Source organism: Prosopis cineraria, unplaced genomic scaffold, assembly GCF_029017545.1.
Source record: "Prosopis cineraria cultivar Desert tree isolate PC_DT_omini unplaced genomic scaffold, ASM2901754v1 PC8, whole genome shotgun sequence".
Taxonomy (NCBI): Eukaryota; Viridiplantae; Streptophyta; class Magnoliopsida; order Fabales; family Fabaceae; genus Prosopis; species Prosopis cineraria.
The window spans coordinates 11,960,126-11,979,104 of NW_026555339.1; the positions used below are offsets into that span (position 1 = coordinate 11,960,126).

At 31.2% G+C, this 18,979-nt stretch overlaps 1 protein-coding gene across 4 annotated transcripts; it reads left to right on the forward strand.

Moving 5' to 3' along the window:
- The first annotated feature begins 8,750 nt into the window (after nt 1-8,750).
- On the forward strand, nt 8,751-17,154 carry LOC129318057 (uncharacterized). 4 transcript variants are annotated; one of them, XM_054962571.1, is made up of 16 exons: nt 9,070-9,167; nt 9,860-9,900; nt 10,000-10,257; nt 10,751-10,850; nt 11,112-11,204; nt 11,501-11,575; nt 11,856-11,905; nt 12,289-12,378; nt 12,530-12,586; nt 13,341-13,410; nt 14,543-14,644; nt 14,714-14,766; nt 15,461-15,599; nt 15,711-15,795; nt 16,267-16,395; nt 16,780-17,154. In XM_054962571.1, the coding sequence occupies exons 3-16, from the start codon at nt 10,244-10,246 to the stop codon at nt 16,974-16,976; spliced, it is 1,254 nt and encodes a 417-aa protein (XP_054818546.1). In that variant the 5' UTR covers nt 9,070-9,167; nt 9,860-9,900; nt 10,000-10,243; the 3' UTR covers nt 16,977-17,154. The 4 variants fall into 4 exon arrangements, with proteins under 4 accessions (XP_054818543.1, XP_054818544.1, XP_054818545.1 ...); XM_054962569.1 differs by lacking the exon at nt 10,000-10,257 and having other exon boundaries at nt 8,960-9,167; nt 10,733-10,850; XM_054962570.1 differs by lacking the exon at nt 10,000-10,257 and having other exon boundaries at nt 8,960-9,167.
- Nucleotides 17,155-18,979: the final 1,825 nt, after the last annotated feature.

Below are 18,979 nucleotides of genomic sequence, written 5' to 3' on the forward strand. Positions count from 1 at the left end.
ATTATCTTCACATATGGTTGGGATCATTTTTCCAGAAGAAAGAGCATAAATGCTTTGGATGTGATGGATCACAGAACTTAACCAAATGCATTTTCAGCTTGCTTCATGCATTGTTAAAATTTCTGCATGATTAGAATATGTGGCTACTATCATTTGTTTCATAGATCGCCACGAAATAGTAGTGCCGTCACAATTAAACAAGTAGCTCGTTTGAGATCGACCATTATGATGATCTGACATGAATTCTATATCTGCATAGCCCATTAAATCTTGCTTGATTTTATTAGAATATAATAAACTCACATCCATAGTACATTTAAGGTAACATAGAATATGTTTAACTCTATTTCAATTTCTTCATGTTGGTGAAAAACCATACCTTGCTAATAGATTAACAGCAAATGATATATCAAATCGTGTATAACTAACAAGATACATTAGTATTCCAATGGCACTAAGATATGGTACTTCTGGACCAAGTAGTTTTTCATCCTCTCCTTAAGGCCTAAAAGAATCTTTGTCTTTATCCAAAGATTTAACAACCATTGGAGTGCTTAAAGAATGTGCTTTGTCTATATAAAATCACTTTAGGACATGTTTTATATATGCTTCTTTATACACAAAAATTTCACCATTCAAACATTCAATTTGTAATCTAAGACAGAATTTTGTCCTTCCTAAATCCTTCATTTCAAATACTTTCTTCAAGCAATTCTTAACTTTTAGAATCTTTGTAAGAGCTCCAATAATATTTACGTCATCAATGTAAACTGTGATTATTACATACCCATTTTTAGATCTTTTTAGGAAAATGCATGGACAAATACGATTATTCTTATATCTTTCCTTTATCAAGTATTCATTAAGGTGATTATACCACATGTGCCCAAATTGCTTCAACCCATAAAGGGATTTATTTAGCTTGATTAAGTATTGTTCTTAAGAACCTTGATTGTTTGTTTATTGCAATTGAAATCCTTCTGAAATTTTCATGTAAATATCATTATCAAAAGAGCCATATAAATTGGCTGTAACAATGTCTATTAGATGCAAATCTAATCTCTCTCATGCTTCCAAACTAATCAAGTAATAAAGGGTAGTTGCATCCACCACAGGTGAGTATGTTTGATCAAAATCAATGCCAAGTCTTTGCAAAAATCCTTGAGCAACAAGTCGTGCTTTATACCTTACAATCTCATCTCTTTCATTTTGCTTTCGTACAAAGACCCATTTATACCCAACAGGTTTCACATCTTTAGATGTGCGGACTACAAGTCTAAAAACTTTTTATTTTTTAAGAGATTTTAATTCTATCTCCATTGTATCTTTTCCTTTTTTTTGGTCAATCATTTCATCATCTACATTTCCTAACAGACTTTAGTTCTTGATCCTCATTGTCATTCATGACGTTAAGTGCTATATTATATGTAAAATTGTTGTCAACATTAATTTCATTTCTATCCCATTGAATTCCATCCACAACATAATTTATTGAGATCTCATCATGTTCATCTATTTTAGGTACCTGTGTCTTATCTTGAATTGAGACTTTAGTTGTGTCCAATATTTCTTCTGGAGTTTCCTTTTCCTTTTCCTTGACCATCTAGATTCTTAGCTCCTTTTCTTTTCTAAGGATTTTTATCTTTAGAACCGATAGGTCTACCATGCTTCAAGCGAGCCTTAGACTCATTGACAGTGATCGATTGTCCAATAGAGACATTAATCTTAATCGGAGCATTAGTAGCTAGAATATGTGATTTAGTCACCTTTTTTGGGTTAGCAAATGCGTCTAACAATTGATTTGCTAAACTTTGCAATTGAAATTATCTTTTAAATTTCTTATTCACATTATTTTATGCAAGGATCTAAAGAAGACACTGATAATTTATTCCAACTAATTTCCTTTTCCAACTGCTTTTTCTCTCCCTTAATGTTGGAAAAAATTATTCATCAAAATGATAATCATCAAACCGTGCTATAAATAAATCTTCAATTAATGGTTCGAGATATCTTATTATTGATGGAAATTCATATCCAACATATATTCCTAACTTTCTTTGAGGTCCTATCTTTATGCGTTGTGATGGAGTAATTAGAATATGAACTGTATGACCAAAGACTTTAAGATGAGAAATATTAGGTTCTTGACCCTAAAATCATTTGTTAAAGAGAGGAATTTGGATTGCCTGTTGGCCTAATGTGAAGTAATGTTGCAGAGGCATGATTGCATGCTCCCAAGCGGATATCAAGATTTTTGATTGCATGAGCAATAGTCTAGCAATCAATTTCAATCGTTTAATAAATGATTCTGAAAGTCCATTTTGTATATGAACATGTGTTATAGGATGCTCAATTTCAATTTCAATGGATACACAATAATCAATAAACACCTGAGATATAAACTCAGTAGTATTGTCAAGGCGTATTTTCTTAATTGAATAATTAGGAAAATAAGCTCTTAGTTGGGTTAATTGAGCAAGCAATCTTGCAAACGCCTGTTATGAGATAATAGTAAACAAATATGTGACCATCTGGTTGATACGTCTATCAAAACCATAAAATATCTAAATAGTCCACATGGTGGGTGAATTGGCCCACAAATATCGCCTTGTATGCGCTCTAAAAAGTTTACCAATTCACTCCCAATTTTGGTTAGTAATGGTTAAATAATCAATTTTCCTTGAGAGCAAGTAACACATGAAAAATTATTAGATTGAGGAATCTGATGACTCTTTAAGTCATGTCCGCATGTGCTTTGAATTATTTTTCTCATCATAATTGATCTAGGATGACCCAACCAATCATGCCAAGCAAGGAACATGTAATTTGTAAACTTATAGTTTACAATAACATGTAATTCTATTGTACTAATATGTGTGTAGTACAATTTAGAAGAGAAAGCAGGTAATCTTTTCAATACATATTTATCATTCAAGATATTTCTCGTGATACATAGATATTCAACATCTTTATCATTCATCGTCTCAAATGTGATATCTATTTTTTCGGATGTCTTTTAAGATTAATAAACTCCTACAAGACTTAGAGGAATATAATGCATTATCAAAATGCAAATTTGTTCCTTTTGGTAATATTATACTAGCTCTTCCAGAGCCTTCAATTAATTTTGTACTACTAAATACAGTACTAATATAAGCTTTCTTCCTTATTAAATTTGAAAAATATCTTATATAATTGAGAATTGTATGCGTCATAACACTATCCACAAGATATATATCTGCATAATTAATGTTGGTGCCAACCGTAGAATTAGCCATTCTTCAAAACACTAAAAATAAATATAAGGATTGATGTGCTAAAATATGTAAAACATAAATTTCAATAAAATTATAAACTTTAACATAAATTAATATTCCATCATCAACTTCAATATTCTTAAAACACATAAAATTATAAAAAGGAATACTGAAACCTACAATGCAGAAAACATAATTAATAACCATAACATAATTTGTGTTTGGAATATTCCATCATCAATAAGGTGCCCAATGTTTCCATTTAGGTTAGAGAAGAAATCAACAATGTCTAAATTGGAGATGCCCATACTATCTTCAAGATCATTATTATAAGATATGAGGTTTGTCTCCACTTTATTCTCCCTTTTTAAGGATTCTTGATAAAGGTCAATAAGATGCCTTAGGTATGACAAGTATGAGCCTAGTGTCCAGTTTCGGCACAATAATAACATTTGTTTTCAGCAATTTGATTACTTACTCTACCCCTTTTGTTGTTGCATTTTGCAATTTGTCACTTTGGGTGGGGAGTTTTATGATGCAAGTCTCTACTTTAACCTTGCCTATGTCCACGACCACAACCACGATTGCAACCATGATTGTGACCGCGAGTAAAACCTTGATTGCATGGTTGCACATGAATATGGTGGTCATGTGTTACTGCATGTACTTTAGGGAATGGAGCATTGCCAGTTAGTCATGACTCAAGGTTTTTCATCAATAATTCATTATTTTGTTCAGCAACTAAGAGACATGATATTAGTTTTGAATATTTCTTAAATCCTTTCTCGCGCTATTGCTGCTATAGGAGTACATTAAATGCATGAAATGCGAAGAATGTTTTTTCTAACATATCTTCATCAGTGATTTTTTCTCCACAAAATTTGAGTTTATAACTAATTCTAAACATAGTTGAATTATACTCACTTATAATTTTAAAGTCCTGTTAGCATAGGTGCATCCATTCATATCATGCTCGTGGAAGGATAACTGTTTTCTAATGATCATATCTTTCCTTCAAGTTGCTCCAAAGAATAAATGGGTCTTTCACCGTAAGATGTTTAGCTTTCAATCTTTTGTGGAGGTGGTATCGTAGGAAGATCATTCCCTTTGCCTTTTTCTGATTAGATGCTTCATTGGATGCTTAAATTGTATCTCCTAGACCATTAGCATTGAGGTGAATTTTAATATAGATGTCTTCAAAATCTACTTTATACTGTGGATAGCTTCTAAATCCACTTTAAATTCTGTGAATATCTCCAAACTTCACTTTATATTTTTTATATGGATAACTTTAAGATCCATTTTATATTTCATATGGATAACTTCAAGATCCATTTTATATACAGATAACTTATGGATCCACTTTTCTTAAAATTATATAGATAGATAACCAAATGAATTATATATATATATATATATAGACAAGAAAATAGAAATAAGAAATTAAATGCAGAATAAATGAGTAAATAAATAAATAAATACTTAAATGTAGATATCTTTAGGATATACATTATATCACATGGATAACTTTAAGATTCACTTTAAGTTTTGTAGATATCTTCATGATCCACTTTATGTTATGTGTGGATAACTTTGGATCCACAATTTATAAAATTTAAATTGTGCCTCCGTCTATATTAGAGATGTTCATAGGCATGAGCATAAATCTCTACTATACTAACAGAATAGAGTAAAGTAAACTTAAGAAGAAAAAAAAATAAAAAATACGTACCTAGTGATGGTAGAAGAAAAACAATTGTGCTAATAATGTGTTATGAAATAGAGAAGAAAAGAGGGAACACTGTACTAAAAGAATAAGAGAGTAGAGAGCTTTCTTATTTTAATGTGTCAAATACAATTGAGGTGCTTTCTATTTATAGGCACAAATATATCAATTAAAATAAATAAAATATACAAAATAATAATAACTGAAAGATATTATAGTAATTAAAAGATATTAGAGAATATGTGATAATGAACACCCATATACTGTCCTAATATTTATAACATCAAAACTAAATAAATTTAAGAGTGGAATTGAGTGCAATATTGAAGAGATAAGGTTTGGTTTGTAAGTTTTACGTAAATAATAAAAATATAATTATTCAGGTCAATGATGTTAATTAAAAATTATTACTCCAAGCATAAAATATTTCTTTTTCAATAGAAGCATGCCGGCATTTGCCATAAAATTTTTTTTGATAATCATTCCAAAAACAATTTTGATAACAATAATCCATAATTTTTTTGGCCCGCAAATTTGAGAGGCTTTACGGTTGCAGAATTCAAATGGTGACAAATTTTTGCTTTTTTTTTTTTTTGTTTAATTGCTCATTGGGATGTGGAAGGAAAATGTTGCCCATGAGGATACCATCCATCCGAGCTGAAGCCTTTTTGTGCTTTCTTTTTTAAATTTGTAAAACTTTCCATTAATGGGGTCATCTACGTTGGCTGTTTTTACGGCCAATGGGTCCCGTAGGCTTTGGATACACAGTTAAAAAACAAAAAATTAATTTTTTATTTAAGAATTATTTAAAAAAAAACCGTTAGATCACTAACAATTTTTTTAAAAAATTAAAAAATATTAATTCAAACAGTAATAAATTTAGGAATTTAAATTGTAAATAAATATTTAGTAAGTATTAAATATAATTTTTAAATTGTAATCTAAATATCTGTTGATAATTGTTTGAGTTAATATTAGAAATTCATTTTTTTAAAAAATCTTATCAAAGATTTAATTATCATTAATTCCACCTTTTGAAATCTAACTATCATTTTTCCTTTCCAAAATGTTACAATATTTGGCAAAAGGAAAATGTGAAAAGAAGAATGACTTTTGTGGACCTTTCAAGAATAATAATTATATTTAAAGACAGAAAATTTAAAAGAAAATAAGAAATAACTAAAATTATTGGTTTTCGTTTAGCCACGACTAAAATTATTGGTTGAATTAAAATTCTCTGAGAAGATATTATTAATACTCACTTTTTCAATTTTCTGACACAGTTTTAATTTTTTTTAACATTTTTTTTTTTTTTTTTAAGGAAAATATTTAAAGATAGGTATTGAAAATACTCACGCAGAATTTTGAAAAAAAAAAAACCTCATGAATGCTCTTTCCTTTTATGAAAATGGATTAATACATGACCATCAATTTATTTTGGAAGATGAATGATATATAAAACTAGAGATTTTTATTCCAAGGGATTAACACCCATAACAGGATCAAAATCGTCTGCAATCACTCTTTGAATTTTTGTAAATTTCATATCATTTCAGCCGTCAATTAAATCAATTTTCTGATCTGGTTTTTTCTTTTATTTTTTCTTTTTAATTAGCTGATATACTTCGACCATTATCAAAAATGAAAAATCTGTGTTCTCAAATTAACCACATAATAAATTAAGCTCAACGTTTTGAGAAGTTTCAAATTTCAAACTTTTTAAAAAAACATAATTTTAAATCCCTACATTTTGTTTAAGTTTAATATATGTCCCTGCACTTTTTTAATGTTTTAAATTTTTATACTTTTTTCCGTCTGCACCTTAAGCTCCTCCATGAGCGGTGTTAGAGAGACCTAAAATGTAGACAAAGAAAAGTAGAGAAATTTAAAATATTATAAAAAATATAAAAATTTATAACAAAATATAAATAAAGTGTAAGAATATAAAATTGTGTTTTTTTTTTTTAACATTTAATACCGTGAGTTTGGTGCCAATTGATTCCAACCATCTCCTATTTTTGCTGGGCGCGTGCTAGTTCCATTTGTTGGTTGCGTCTCCATACGATTTATTTATTTTGTGACTAAATTAGGAACGTTATTTAATGGATGGTTGAAATGATATGAAATTTATGAAAATTCAGAGTGGATTGCATACAATTTTGATCCTAATTCATTAGTTATCCCCCTCTCTCAATGAAGCTATGACTTGAAATTTAGAATATAAATCAAATTAATTATATGGATTGACTCAAATAACTTATTATATAATTTGGTAGATTGAAAAAAAAATCTAGATAAAAATAATCTTCTTTAGTTCAAACTAGGTAATTCATAAACTAAATCAACTAACCCTAATAATGAATGGCTGGGTACAGATTTGGTATCAAATAAAAACCGATCCCTTTTGACCTGGTAGATTGAATTTCTAGACTTAAGCTTTCTATTTTTTGATTAGTGTATACTTTCAAGCAACTTTTTAGAGATTTATATTTAGATTTGATTCGATATATTATCATTTTAATCAATCAACAAGAATTCTATCATCTATTAAGATTCAACTCCGAACTCAAATATTTTGCTGAGGAATTTCAAGAGTCATTGCTATTTTCTTGATCATATTTATCATTGGCCTTCTTTCCTGAAATCAAGGTTGCTTTCTTCATCAAGTTCACATTTGATTTCATCTCATTCTATTTTTCTACTTACCTATAAGTTGCGGACAATTTGACTCAAGAAATTCAAAAAGATAGAATTTTTTACTTTACTGCAACATGCTTCAACTCTCAATTCACCAACTATAAGTTGGGAAGGAAACAATCTCAAGATGCATCTTAGTTTCTTTTCATACATTTAAGGGCAACTCTTTGGTAGATCAACTTCTTTTGTGCTCCGCATACTCTTTTTAATACTATGCAAAATTAGTAGTATTAACAAGCAACAATTCTTTATTTTTTTTGGCATTCTCAAATTATAGTTTCAATGCTTTCATCTTGAACATTAATTATTTGCTCCATTTGTTTCAACATCGTTAATTCCAAGTATGTGTACGGTGTACATGAGTTGGGTCGGGTTTGCTCCTCCTTCTCCCAACATGTATATTCAGGCATTAGGCTACCAAAGATTCGGCCCAATGCCCAAAAATTGTTTTTAAAAATAATTTTATTAACAAAAAAATATCATTATAATTATTTAAAATGGATTTTTTTATAAAACTAATGTTAGAATTTAAAGTAATAATTTTTAAATTGTACATAATTAACAATCATTCATTATTTTTATATGATATAAAGTAAAAAAAACCAATTTCAAATATTTAAAAAGATTACAAAATTGAAATAAAAAATCCATAATGAACATAAAAACAATATAATACATAAAATATATTAAAAAATAATACTATAAAATAGTTTGATCTTTTAAAAAATTAAAAAATATATATAAATATCTTTAGGCCTAGCAATATTGGAATTGGCCGTAGCTGGACTATTTCAGTAGAATTGGGTCGATTGGGCTACCTACACAACTCTAATTTCAAATAATTTATGAGAATTTCCCTCACTCTATATTTAATTTTTTTTCATGGATTGTTTTGTAATGATTTAGTTAGCCAAGCGACATTTATGTTTCTTAATCTTTGTCAAATATAAAAAAATGGTATCCAACCAAAAAAAAAAAATTTAAATATTTTATTTAAAAAAGAACACGGGATTGCTCATGGCCCACATTATCCCAAAGAAACCGAAATGAAAAGCCCCCGTCAGTTTAATAATTTTCACTCAGACTCCTCCAACTTCCAACTATGGCTCTTCTGGTTCTTCAATTTTCTCAGCATAACAGAAATTCCAATTGAGTTTAACAACACTCATAAACATAATTCATGATGTTTTCTTCTTCTACTTTTACTCCTCCTTTCTTTCAGGTTCCAAGAACCCTTGGGATCTCACTCAGAAATCAGCAGTTACCGGGGAAGCTTCCTCCTACATTTCCCCAATTAACTCCTCAACAAAGCATTTCCACTTCTGTTAGTTTTCTTCCCTGCCCTTTGAGCAGAAACCTCCACAAATGCTTCGTGCAGAGGCAGTCCCAATCCACTCAAGAAAAGGAACAAGAACGAGATGATCAAGAACTCGAAATTGAACGGCTATTCTCGAACCTCAACCAAGCAACTTTGCAAAGGGAACCTGGTTAGTGAACTACAGGCTCAATTGCAATTTTTTTCGATATATGAGTATTTAACAAATGTCGGAAAATTATAAATTGGCTCAAAATTAGTTTTTCTAATTTAAAGCATGCCATTGGATACTTCATGAGTAGTTCAATTACTAATTGACTGCGTAATGGTATTTTATATTTAAGTTTTACTAGACGTCATTACTTATATATTAAAATGGTGAATAATTTCATTGTTTCACTTGAACATCTTCATTTGTTTTGAGGTTAGTGCTGAGATTAAATGATTTGTTTCAATATTGGGATGTTAGATTAATCCTAATGGCAAGTCTCAAGAGACGTTACAAGTTTTCGAAAAAGTGAGATATAAAGTTGTTCCTATTGTAATTAATGCCCATAATACTGCATGCTGCTTGCACGATAACTGAACAAGAACGTGGGATAAATATAAAAAAACTTGTACGCTTTTTCTTAGTTATATTTTTTTATCCTCAAATGTTTTATAGATATATTTAACCATGTGCAAAGTTAAAATTACCACCTCTCTCCCGGATCATTTAACTTCTGATTTATTCTGTTTACATATGCCATCATGCAATTCTATCTGTCGTTTTTATTGCTGTTGTTATCCGTAGTAAAACTCTATTTTTTTGTCACTTGTTGTAATTTTCTTGTATTCATCTTCCCCCTTTGTTGATATTTCCAGGGAGCTTATCCAGTGCAATTTTCCTGGTTGCAGGCACCACGGTGCGCTGGTTTTGATTCTTTTTTTACTTTTGCAATCTTTATTATTTACCGTATTTGGGCCTCTTCGGGTGAGTGTATTTATTTATTTTTTAATGTAAGGCGTAGTAGAAGCGTGGAAAGGCGACAATTTTTAAACGGTACTAAATGCCACTAGCGTGGCTGGCTCTTCAAAGCAAATCAGAGAGGGAGAATCAAATTCTACTATAACTGGAGATGGTTGAGAGTAACTTTTGGTAGCAATATTAAACAGTGTCCTCTATACCTTGGTCTCGTTTTTGTATTTCTCTGAGACGCAGGCTCTCCAAAAAAGGAGTGGTGCTTGTATTAGCGTCCATGCCATGCCATGCCATGCTCACTGTATGAATAAGTGTCCCTTTTTCTTATGCTCAAGTCAGAAAAGCCATGGATTCATGAAGTTAATATCTGAATCAATATCTATAAAATTTATAAGGAGTTTTCTTGCTCACAAGCCATAAACAGAGTGTGACTAATTTCATGCTTTGTGCAAATGTATGGGGCCAATTCGAGTTACTAGAAAAGTTCACATACAAAAACCTGGGTCTTTTCTTTATCTCTTGAAGGCAAAATTTTGTATTCAAACAAGATAATCCACATGTCTGCAGTATTTAGTGTGATGTAATTTGAACCACATAGCAGTAAGAGAATCCAAATGAAAAATAATAGCCTAGCATGTCAACATTAATTTCAGTAGCTTCAAGTACAGAGAAATGGTACTTTTACACTATCCTTCTCAAACCTCTCTTTAGAGGAACCTGCTTGTTGAAGCTTGCTTGTATATTATATTATCATGTCTGAGCAATAATGTTCACAGATATATGAATACAACTAGGTGGCCCCCTGCTTCTGTGCGTGGATGTCAGGAAAGAAAAATAAGGGGAAAGACTATACGAAAAAGAGAGGTGGAAGGAAAAAGGGCACCAAGCTCCCATGTGAGCGATGGCTTATGTGATTTGTGGATGGTGTTTTGGGGGAAGATTTTGTAGTTGATATTGATAGATGACTTGAGTTGCACACGGACATGGATATCACCATATGAATGTTAAGGATGGAATTTCCATGTCCCCTTAAACCTCCACAAATTCATAGCTACAGTGGTTTGACAAAATTTTCTGTTTTCCTGTTTGTGTTTATTTAGATTCATTTAAACTTTAACCATTATTTCGCCCATTTTCTTTTATGAAATGTCACAGGTGGGAGCAGGTATCCTTGCAGTTCCTGCAGTAACACAAGAAGCAGGCTTTTTGACCTCTGCAGTTGTATGCATCCTCTGTTGGGTATTCATGGTAATAATCCTTGGTGATTATGATTCAATTCCAAATTATTTGGTATAACCCAATATTCACATTATTATTGGTCAATGGTGATGAATAATATTGACACAAATCACTTTTTTTTTCCCCGATAAAAAAACAAGTGATTAGCTTCTCAAACGTACAATTGTGACAGCATTCTCCATTGTGCAAACGTACAACTCACCAGAAAACCTTCAGTATATCCTTTTGCATTGCATCCTGAGTGCAAGAATTCAACACATTCAAAGGGAATAATGCATGAACAAATCTAAAGAAAATTTCTGCAGGTTGTGACAGGTTTGCTCATTGCTGAAGTGAATATCAGCACCATGTGTGAACTAGGTTCTGGTGGTGTTTCACTGGTAATTTCTCCTTCTCCTTACTCGCTTATGCTAGCAAAGATTTCACTTGTCTGAAAGTAAGGTTCTTCTCTATTTCCTAAAAGCAAATATAGCTGCCAGCTGATGGAGGATGCATTCTAGTTCCTACCTTAGGTTCCATGAAGCAGAATTTAGCAAAGGATTCCTTTTGTTGTGATTATAGATGTGTAAAAGGGCTGTATGAATTGTCATTGTTTTGAAAATCTTTAGCTTCTATTCTAATCAATTAGCTGGTTAATACCTTGTTTTCAATTGATTGCAGGTATCAATGGCCAGGAGAACTTTAGGGACAGTAGGCGTTCAAATTGCATGGTAGGTTCATATATATATATATATATATATATATAATCTATTATGAAAAAGTGGGCTTGTGCCTAGGTGAAGTCAACATGCAATAGTGGTTTACACTTCATGGATTTTTAATCCATCCCTAGTTGGACTACAAACTTGATAATGAGCATAATTGCATTGGAGCACCACCAATATGCAATTATAAACAAAATGACAGTTAAATCATGAAGAAACCTATATTTTCATGTTTGTCCTTGCAATTTCACTTGTTTGTTTTCATTTTAGCCGCTGTATATTTTCTTGCTTTAACCCTAAAATTGTCTAATTACATGTTTGAAGTGGCCTTAGCAAATTTCATTAGCATTATCTTGTTTATCTTTGTAATAATTCTTATTTCCTTGCAGTTGGTCATACATCTTCATCCATTATGCCCTCCTTGTTGCATATGTAGCTCGTTCTTCAGATATCTTGATGAATTTTCTTGGAATTCCCTCGTATGAGTCACAATTTCTGCCTTCAATTATTTCTTTATTTTACCTTCTCTTCTGCCTCCCGTATCTTTAGTCATGTGACCAGACTTAACTTTTATGTTCCTAGTAAACCTAGCATGCTTGCCAGATGCTGATACTGGCATTTTGGTTGCAGATGGGAAAGTGCAACTTTGTTTTCATTGGTTTTTGGAGGCATATGCTTTTTTGGAAGGTGGTTGTGCATTTCCTCAAAATTCTACTGTTGTCCTTCCGTCAACTTATATCCTTTTGAATATGTTTACTCATCCTGGTGTGGATTTGGTAGTAAAATTGACACCATTATCTTGTCAATCCAAAATGACAGTGTATTGTTTTTTTTTTTTTTGGCCTGAGAAAATGATACTGTATCATTAATTGAATGCAAATGAAAAACATCTGTCTATATACAGAAGTCGTCCAATCCAATCATATTATATCAATGTTCTGTTGGAACACTTTGATTTATAGGTCTCAGAATCTCAACGTATATGAATGTAAGAATTATGATACCCTATGATACATGTAGAGAATCCTTTTTTCAATGGTAAGTTCTTCTATGTTTTTTTTTTGGGAAGAAGTTTCAATTTCAACTTTATATTGTTCATGATTGTCTAAGCATACATAGAGGCCATAGAATAGTATTATTAGTCGATAAAATAAGAATAAATGAATGAAAATGTGAAATTAAAGGGGACAAAAACAGAAAAAAAAAAAGATGAGTAAAGATAGAGAGAACACCTCAAGATATTCATCATGTTTCAATACATAAAATATTATCAGAGAGCTGTAAATCTTCACAATTAATTAAATTTTGGTAAGATCAGTTGAATGCAGTTGGAAAAGGAACCAAAGGAAAAGAATTAGGTTTTCTGTTACATTTGTTTAAAGAATAATTTTCCTATTTCAAAGGGTAGGAATGTTAACCAAGACTTGTTTTTAATCTGTAGCCAGCGCTTTATAGGTGCAGTTAATGGGATTCTTGTATTTGGAATCGTTAGTACGTTTGCAGCTCTCGTGGTAAGATTTTCAAATCAAAAACTACAATTCCTGTTTTATTTATGTAGTATCTTATTAGTTCCATTTTCTAGGCCAGAGTGAAGATGGCTTGTTCTTTGTTCACCATTATTTCTCTTCATATCTTTTTGAAATAAAATTCATATTTCTCTTTATAATTTTTAGCCGAGTACATTCATCTAGTTTATTGTTATTGAATAGATATGGTAGTCAAACAAATATTCAAGATCTTTGTAAATGTTGTAGAATATTCCCTCCACTTTTTATTGAAGGATATTTTCAACCATTTCACGCATTTTAAGAAAAATTAGTATTTTTCCTGATATCATAAAACAAAGATATGTATTTTCATTTTTACTCTTGGCTTTAAATCATGATACAATTACATTAAATACCTTCACATTAATCAAGAAAGGGTCAAATTGAAAACAGTGGTTTAATTATTATAAGGTATCCTACATTTTGGACGAAAAATTATTTCTAAAAGGTATCTTACAAATAGGATTGGAGGAAGTACCTCACAGTGCCAATAACCATGACCAAACACTATGACAACAAAGGAAATGATCATTCATCTCAAGGTTGATATATTCCAGCTAGGTTGATATAGCAGACAGATTGTAAATAAAATTTGTTAATTGGGCTGACCTGGCTCTTAAGTTTCTCACATTTGATGGGGCCTAGCCAGGCCCTTCAATGATCGAAGTCCTCATATGCCTGGCCCAGTCCAGCTCTTAGAGGATTGTGCATATGACTGTGTGTATCATGTGCGTGTGCATGGGAAATCTGCTTGTCTGGTGTTACTGATTTTGTTGGTTTAATAGGTGTATGATATCTGTTGTTTCTAACTGTTTTGCATATTTCCAAGCCATCATGAGGAAGAATTGAATTTACACGTGTGTGGACACTTTCAATTGAGTAAACATGAGATTTAATATGTTTTATTAGAACATTAAAGGCATAAAGATGAAGAGAAATAGGATTTCACTCTACTGTTACATAAAGTTGTGTGTACATATATTTTAATCTTTCCATGCATATGACAAAAATCATTTGCAAGAATAAATGACTAAAAGTGATAATTGAGGATGAATATTCGTTCATGTTATGGTGGAGATTGAATTTTCATTCTTAGGCAGTGGCAAGTGGAGATCTGCACTGGGATGCTCTTCTTAAGGCCAACTTCCAAGCAGCTCCCATGAGTATACCTATCATTGCGCTTTCTTTTGTTTACCAGGTAACATTACCAATCTGAAGTTGTTGAAAAACTTGAGATAATCTTAATGCCTTGATATTGCTTATCCAGAATGTGGTGCCTGTTCTTTGCACGAATCTTGAAGGGGACTTATCAAAAGTAAGGTGACAAATTTCACCATCATACTTTGTTTTTTGTGGTTACTCTAATACTTAGACTTTTACTCACTTTGGAGTTCTCAGTCATATCAGGGAGAACTTACGATTATAGAATCAAATATAAAGCCTTAGAAACAATATTTCATAGATAAACAGAGAGACCTTTTATCTTAAATAGTTGCTTGATCTGCAGTCAATGTATGCCTTCTAGCATGAAGATGATGATGGATGCTTAGGTAGTATGAGATGGCTAAGTCCCACATTTAGTAGTATGGAATGCTCAATGCAAGTGGGTTGGTTTTCCCACCTCAATAGTTAGCTTTTGAGAGATAGTTCCCAATTCCCATCTCACATAGGTTCCCATTAATGACATATTTGTCTCAGATATGAAAGTTATGTCTACAATGCTGATGATTGAATATACCAACTATTAGATATATATAAATTGTTTTTTTTTCCTTTTGCCATCACAAAATTTGAGATTCCATTAAAAAACCAGTCTAAAAGTAAAACCCAAAACAACAAAACAGTAAAAGAAAATAAGACATTAAACGAAACAATTAAACTATCTAGAATCCTGAATATCAGTTCGATCATCATCCAAAAGTCTTTGTAAAGAAGTTGGCGGTTCAAGTTGGCTTATATTTTAATTTTCTTACATTTCTTCCATTTTTGTTGATTATCTAGGCTTATCTTGCAGGAGTGCAATTGTCTTAGGCACTGGTATACCTCTTATTCTCTTTCTTGTCTGGAATGCTGTTATCCTAGGAACTGTTGGCAATAATGAAATGGGACTGGACCCATTACAGCAATTGAGATCCACAAATGGAATAGTTGGAGTAAGTTTGTCCAAACTTTCAGACATTTTGAGCCCGAGCTACAATAAAGGCACCTGAAGTTTTGTTATCTGATTGTTGAATCTATGTTCCTCCTCACAACGTGATCTGCAGCCTATAGTTGAAGCATTCTCGCTTCTTGCAATTGCAACATCTTACATTGGATTTGTTTTGGGCTTGTCAGACTTTCTTGCAGACTGTAAGTGTCTTTTTTTTTTTTTTTTTTTGTCGGGTCTGGTAATAATGTAGTTCTGAGAGTTTGTAATCTGTTGTGACTATCTCTCATGTTTCACTATATATGTCAGGTTTTTTAATATCCTTGAATCTATTTCTTTGTTCCAATGGATGTCAAATTATGTCAAGGGCTTCAGGGTTGCATTTTCTGCCGTTGAATTAAGATCTCAACATTTCAAATGCAATGATATCCTTTGTTGGTTTAAATGATGAAAAGGCCATTTAGGCTACAAACTTAGACAAAATAGAGACCCTCTATACCTTGTACTGAAATTTCAATATAATTATGAGTTATGCAGCAACTAGGATTGAACTCTTAATCATTTGTTCATGGAAGCTTAAATATCATGACAGGAACCATTTTAGCACACAAGATTAAGTTTTTAAATGAATATTTATTAATAATTTTTCTCACATGCATTGTGTGGATTTTCAGTGTTGCAGCTCCCATCTGGTCAAAACAAGCCCCTGCCTTATATTTTAGCTTTAGTCCCACCGCTGATACTCTCATTGTTGGACCCAGAAATATTTTTTAAAGCCTTAGACTTTGCTGGAACCTATGGAGGTATAACTATAATGAATGCCTGAGCATGTCTCTGTGCTGCTGATTGTTGATTATTTTCATCACCAAGTTAATGTTCAGCATAAGAAGCAGAATAAAACTTTGGTGCAGTTTTTGTCTTTTTGAAATGTCTGCTATCAACTTTTCTGTCAAAATCCTGTTGAGGTTCAGGCAAAAAAGTTCAGACTATGAATATATCCACAGAATCATCAGTACATGATTATTTTTTTTCTCAAAAAAACTTCTGTATAGGTTAAGTTTCTATTGAAAAAATGAATACTTAGCAAAGGAACTATGTTTAGTCTTTCCTCTATATAATGCAAATCTGTTTCTTGTGAATTAATTTTGTTGCAGCAAGTTTTCTCATAGTTTCACTTCAATTTGTAGTGTTGGTGCTCTTTGGAATTGTTCCAGCTTCGATGTCTTGGTCTGATAGGTATTCGAATTCAAATTCACCTCCACCTGTGAGACTACCTGAGCTTGTTCCTGGAGGGAAGATAACTCTACTGCTGGTTCTTGGAGGTTCTGGATATGTAGTTCTTTCTGAATTGCTTGAGAACTTTCAGAGCCTTCAAAAGATTTAATATTATTTTTCCATTTCCCCCATGGTTAAAGCGCTGAATTATTGCAGTCATTGTTGTAATTGTCATCCTATTTGTCTTAGTATATAGAATAGAATAGAATGAAAATAATTGTAAAGGAATAAAAATTATAGTCATATTTCTAAATAATAATTAAAGATATAATAAATATTTTATTTTATGTGCGTGGCCGGGTGTGTGAGAGAGAAATTTTTTGACAGAATGGGTGGGTTCTAGTCAGACATAAAAATTAAAAGCGGGGTAAACATGGTGGCTTATCACCATTGTCTCTTAAATTGTCTGAGTTTATAAACTAAATGAACTTATATGTTTGTATGAGTCATGAATAGTAATTCAAACTTTGTCTACTATACATGTTATGCGAGCATGATTTTCTGCTACACATGTAGGATTTTGTCATGAGAGAAAAGAGGGGATGGGGTGAGACGGGTTTGGTTTCAATTTGGTTTCAATGCTCATCATTTTGATGAGATATGGGCCATTCAAAATTAATTTTAATAGTTTAAATTTAAAATATTTAACTTTTAGTATTTTATATAATTTTTTTTTAGTCAGAGTGACAGTTATAAAATTATCTTTATTTTAAATTAGGGAAAATGATAAAAAAATTTATTTAAATTATGTAAATGATAGATTGGTTCACAAAATGGCATAATTCTTCTGAAGTGTTAAGAGATGTTTTTGTCATTAGGAAATTATAAGAAATAATGCTTTTGCCCTTTATTCATATTTTAAAACAATTCGTAACTTTTCATTAACAATTTTTGTTCATATATTAATAACTTTTATTTTTAAATTTACAATAATTCAATAGTTATTCACAATTCTACACATATAGGTCTTGATATGCATCAAGTGTTGAAAAATCATAATTTTTCATTCACAATTTTTGTTTATATATTAACAATTTTTATTTTTAAATTTGCAATAATTCAATAGTCATTCGCAACTTTGAGAATTTTTTTTTTATTTAAAGGCAATCTGGTCATTTCTTTTAATTCCCTAATGACAAAAAATTCCATAGGACTTCAGGAGAATTTTGCCATTTCATGAGATCAATATCTGTCATTTATATAATTTATATAAATTTTTCTATCATTTTCCCTTTAAATTATGTGCCTATTAAAATAATAATTTATTGAAATATATAAAAGCAAAATTTATCAAATCTGGATAGTTTAGATTTTGCATGAGCATCGAAACTGAATCTCAGGTTAACTTAACTCTCCATATATTATCATGCTAAGCAGGTCATCGACTGGATGATTTAACTTGTTTTAGTTTTACAGTGTTAATACTCATCACAATTGTACGTGACATCCTGAGAGGGCTTGAAATGGGAAAAATATGAGATGTAAATTTATAATTTTCCAGTCACTTTTCATTAATTAATAAATGAAGACAGCAAGCTTAGTTTTTCAAAGATATGGAAAACAAATTCCCTGAATAATGTGAAAGTAAATTTAAAATAGCAAACTCTGGACTTCAAAACTCCAGCAGTTGCCGATTGATGTAATCGGTAAAAATCTGATTTTGGATGTAAGAGAAAATTATTGTATTTCAAGAGCCGTTTTGCGCCGTGAGACCATCCAACTCAGATAATTTTTATTTCAACAAAAAAGTAGCAGCTCATCAAAGAGTGGGGTGGTGAAAACCATCATTGAAAAATTCATTTAGTTAGCCTATATATCTACTATTCCGTCAGGTCTTAAATATAGAAGCCAAATAATTAATTTTTATCAATTAAATAATCTCATTTAGTGATTAGTAAAAGTATGTGTTGGTTTCTTTAAAATGCCACTCCTTTTAATCATTTGTGTTAGAAACTATTATAACTGGTTGCATATATTGAAGTGCGCAATTAATAGTAACGTGGGATAAATGATAAATATAGGAGATAAAAGAGATGGAGATCTTGGTCATCAAAAAAAGAAATAAATAAAGAAAGAAAGAAAGAAAGAAAGATTGAGATCTTAAATTTAAGA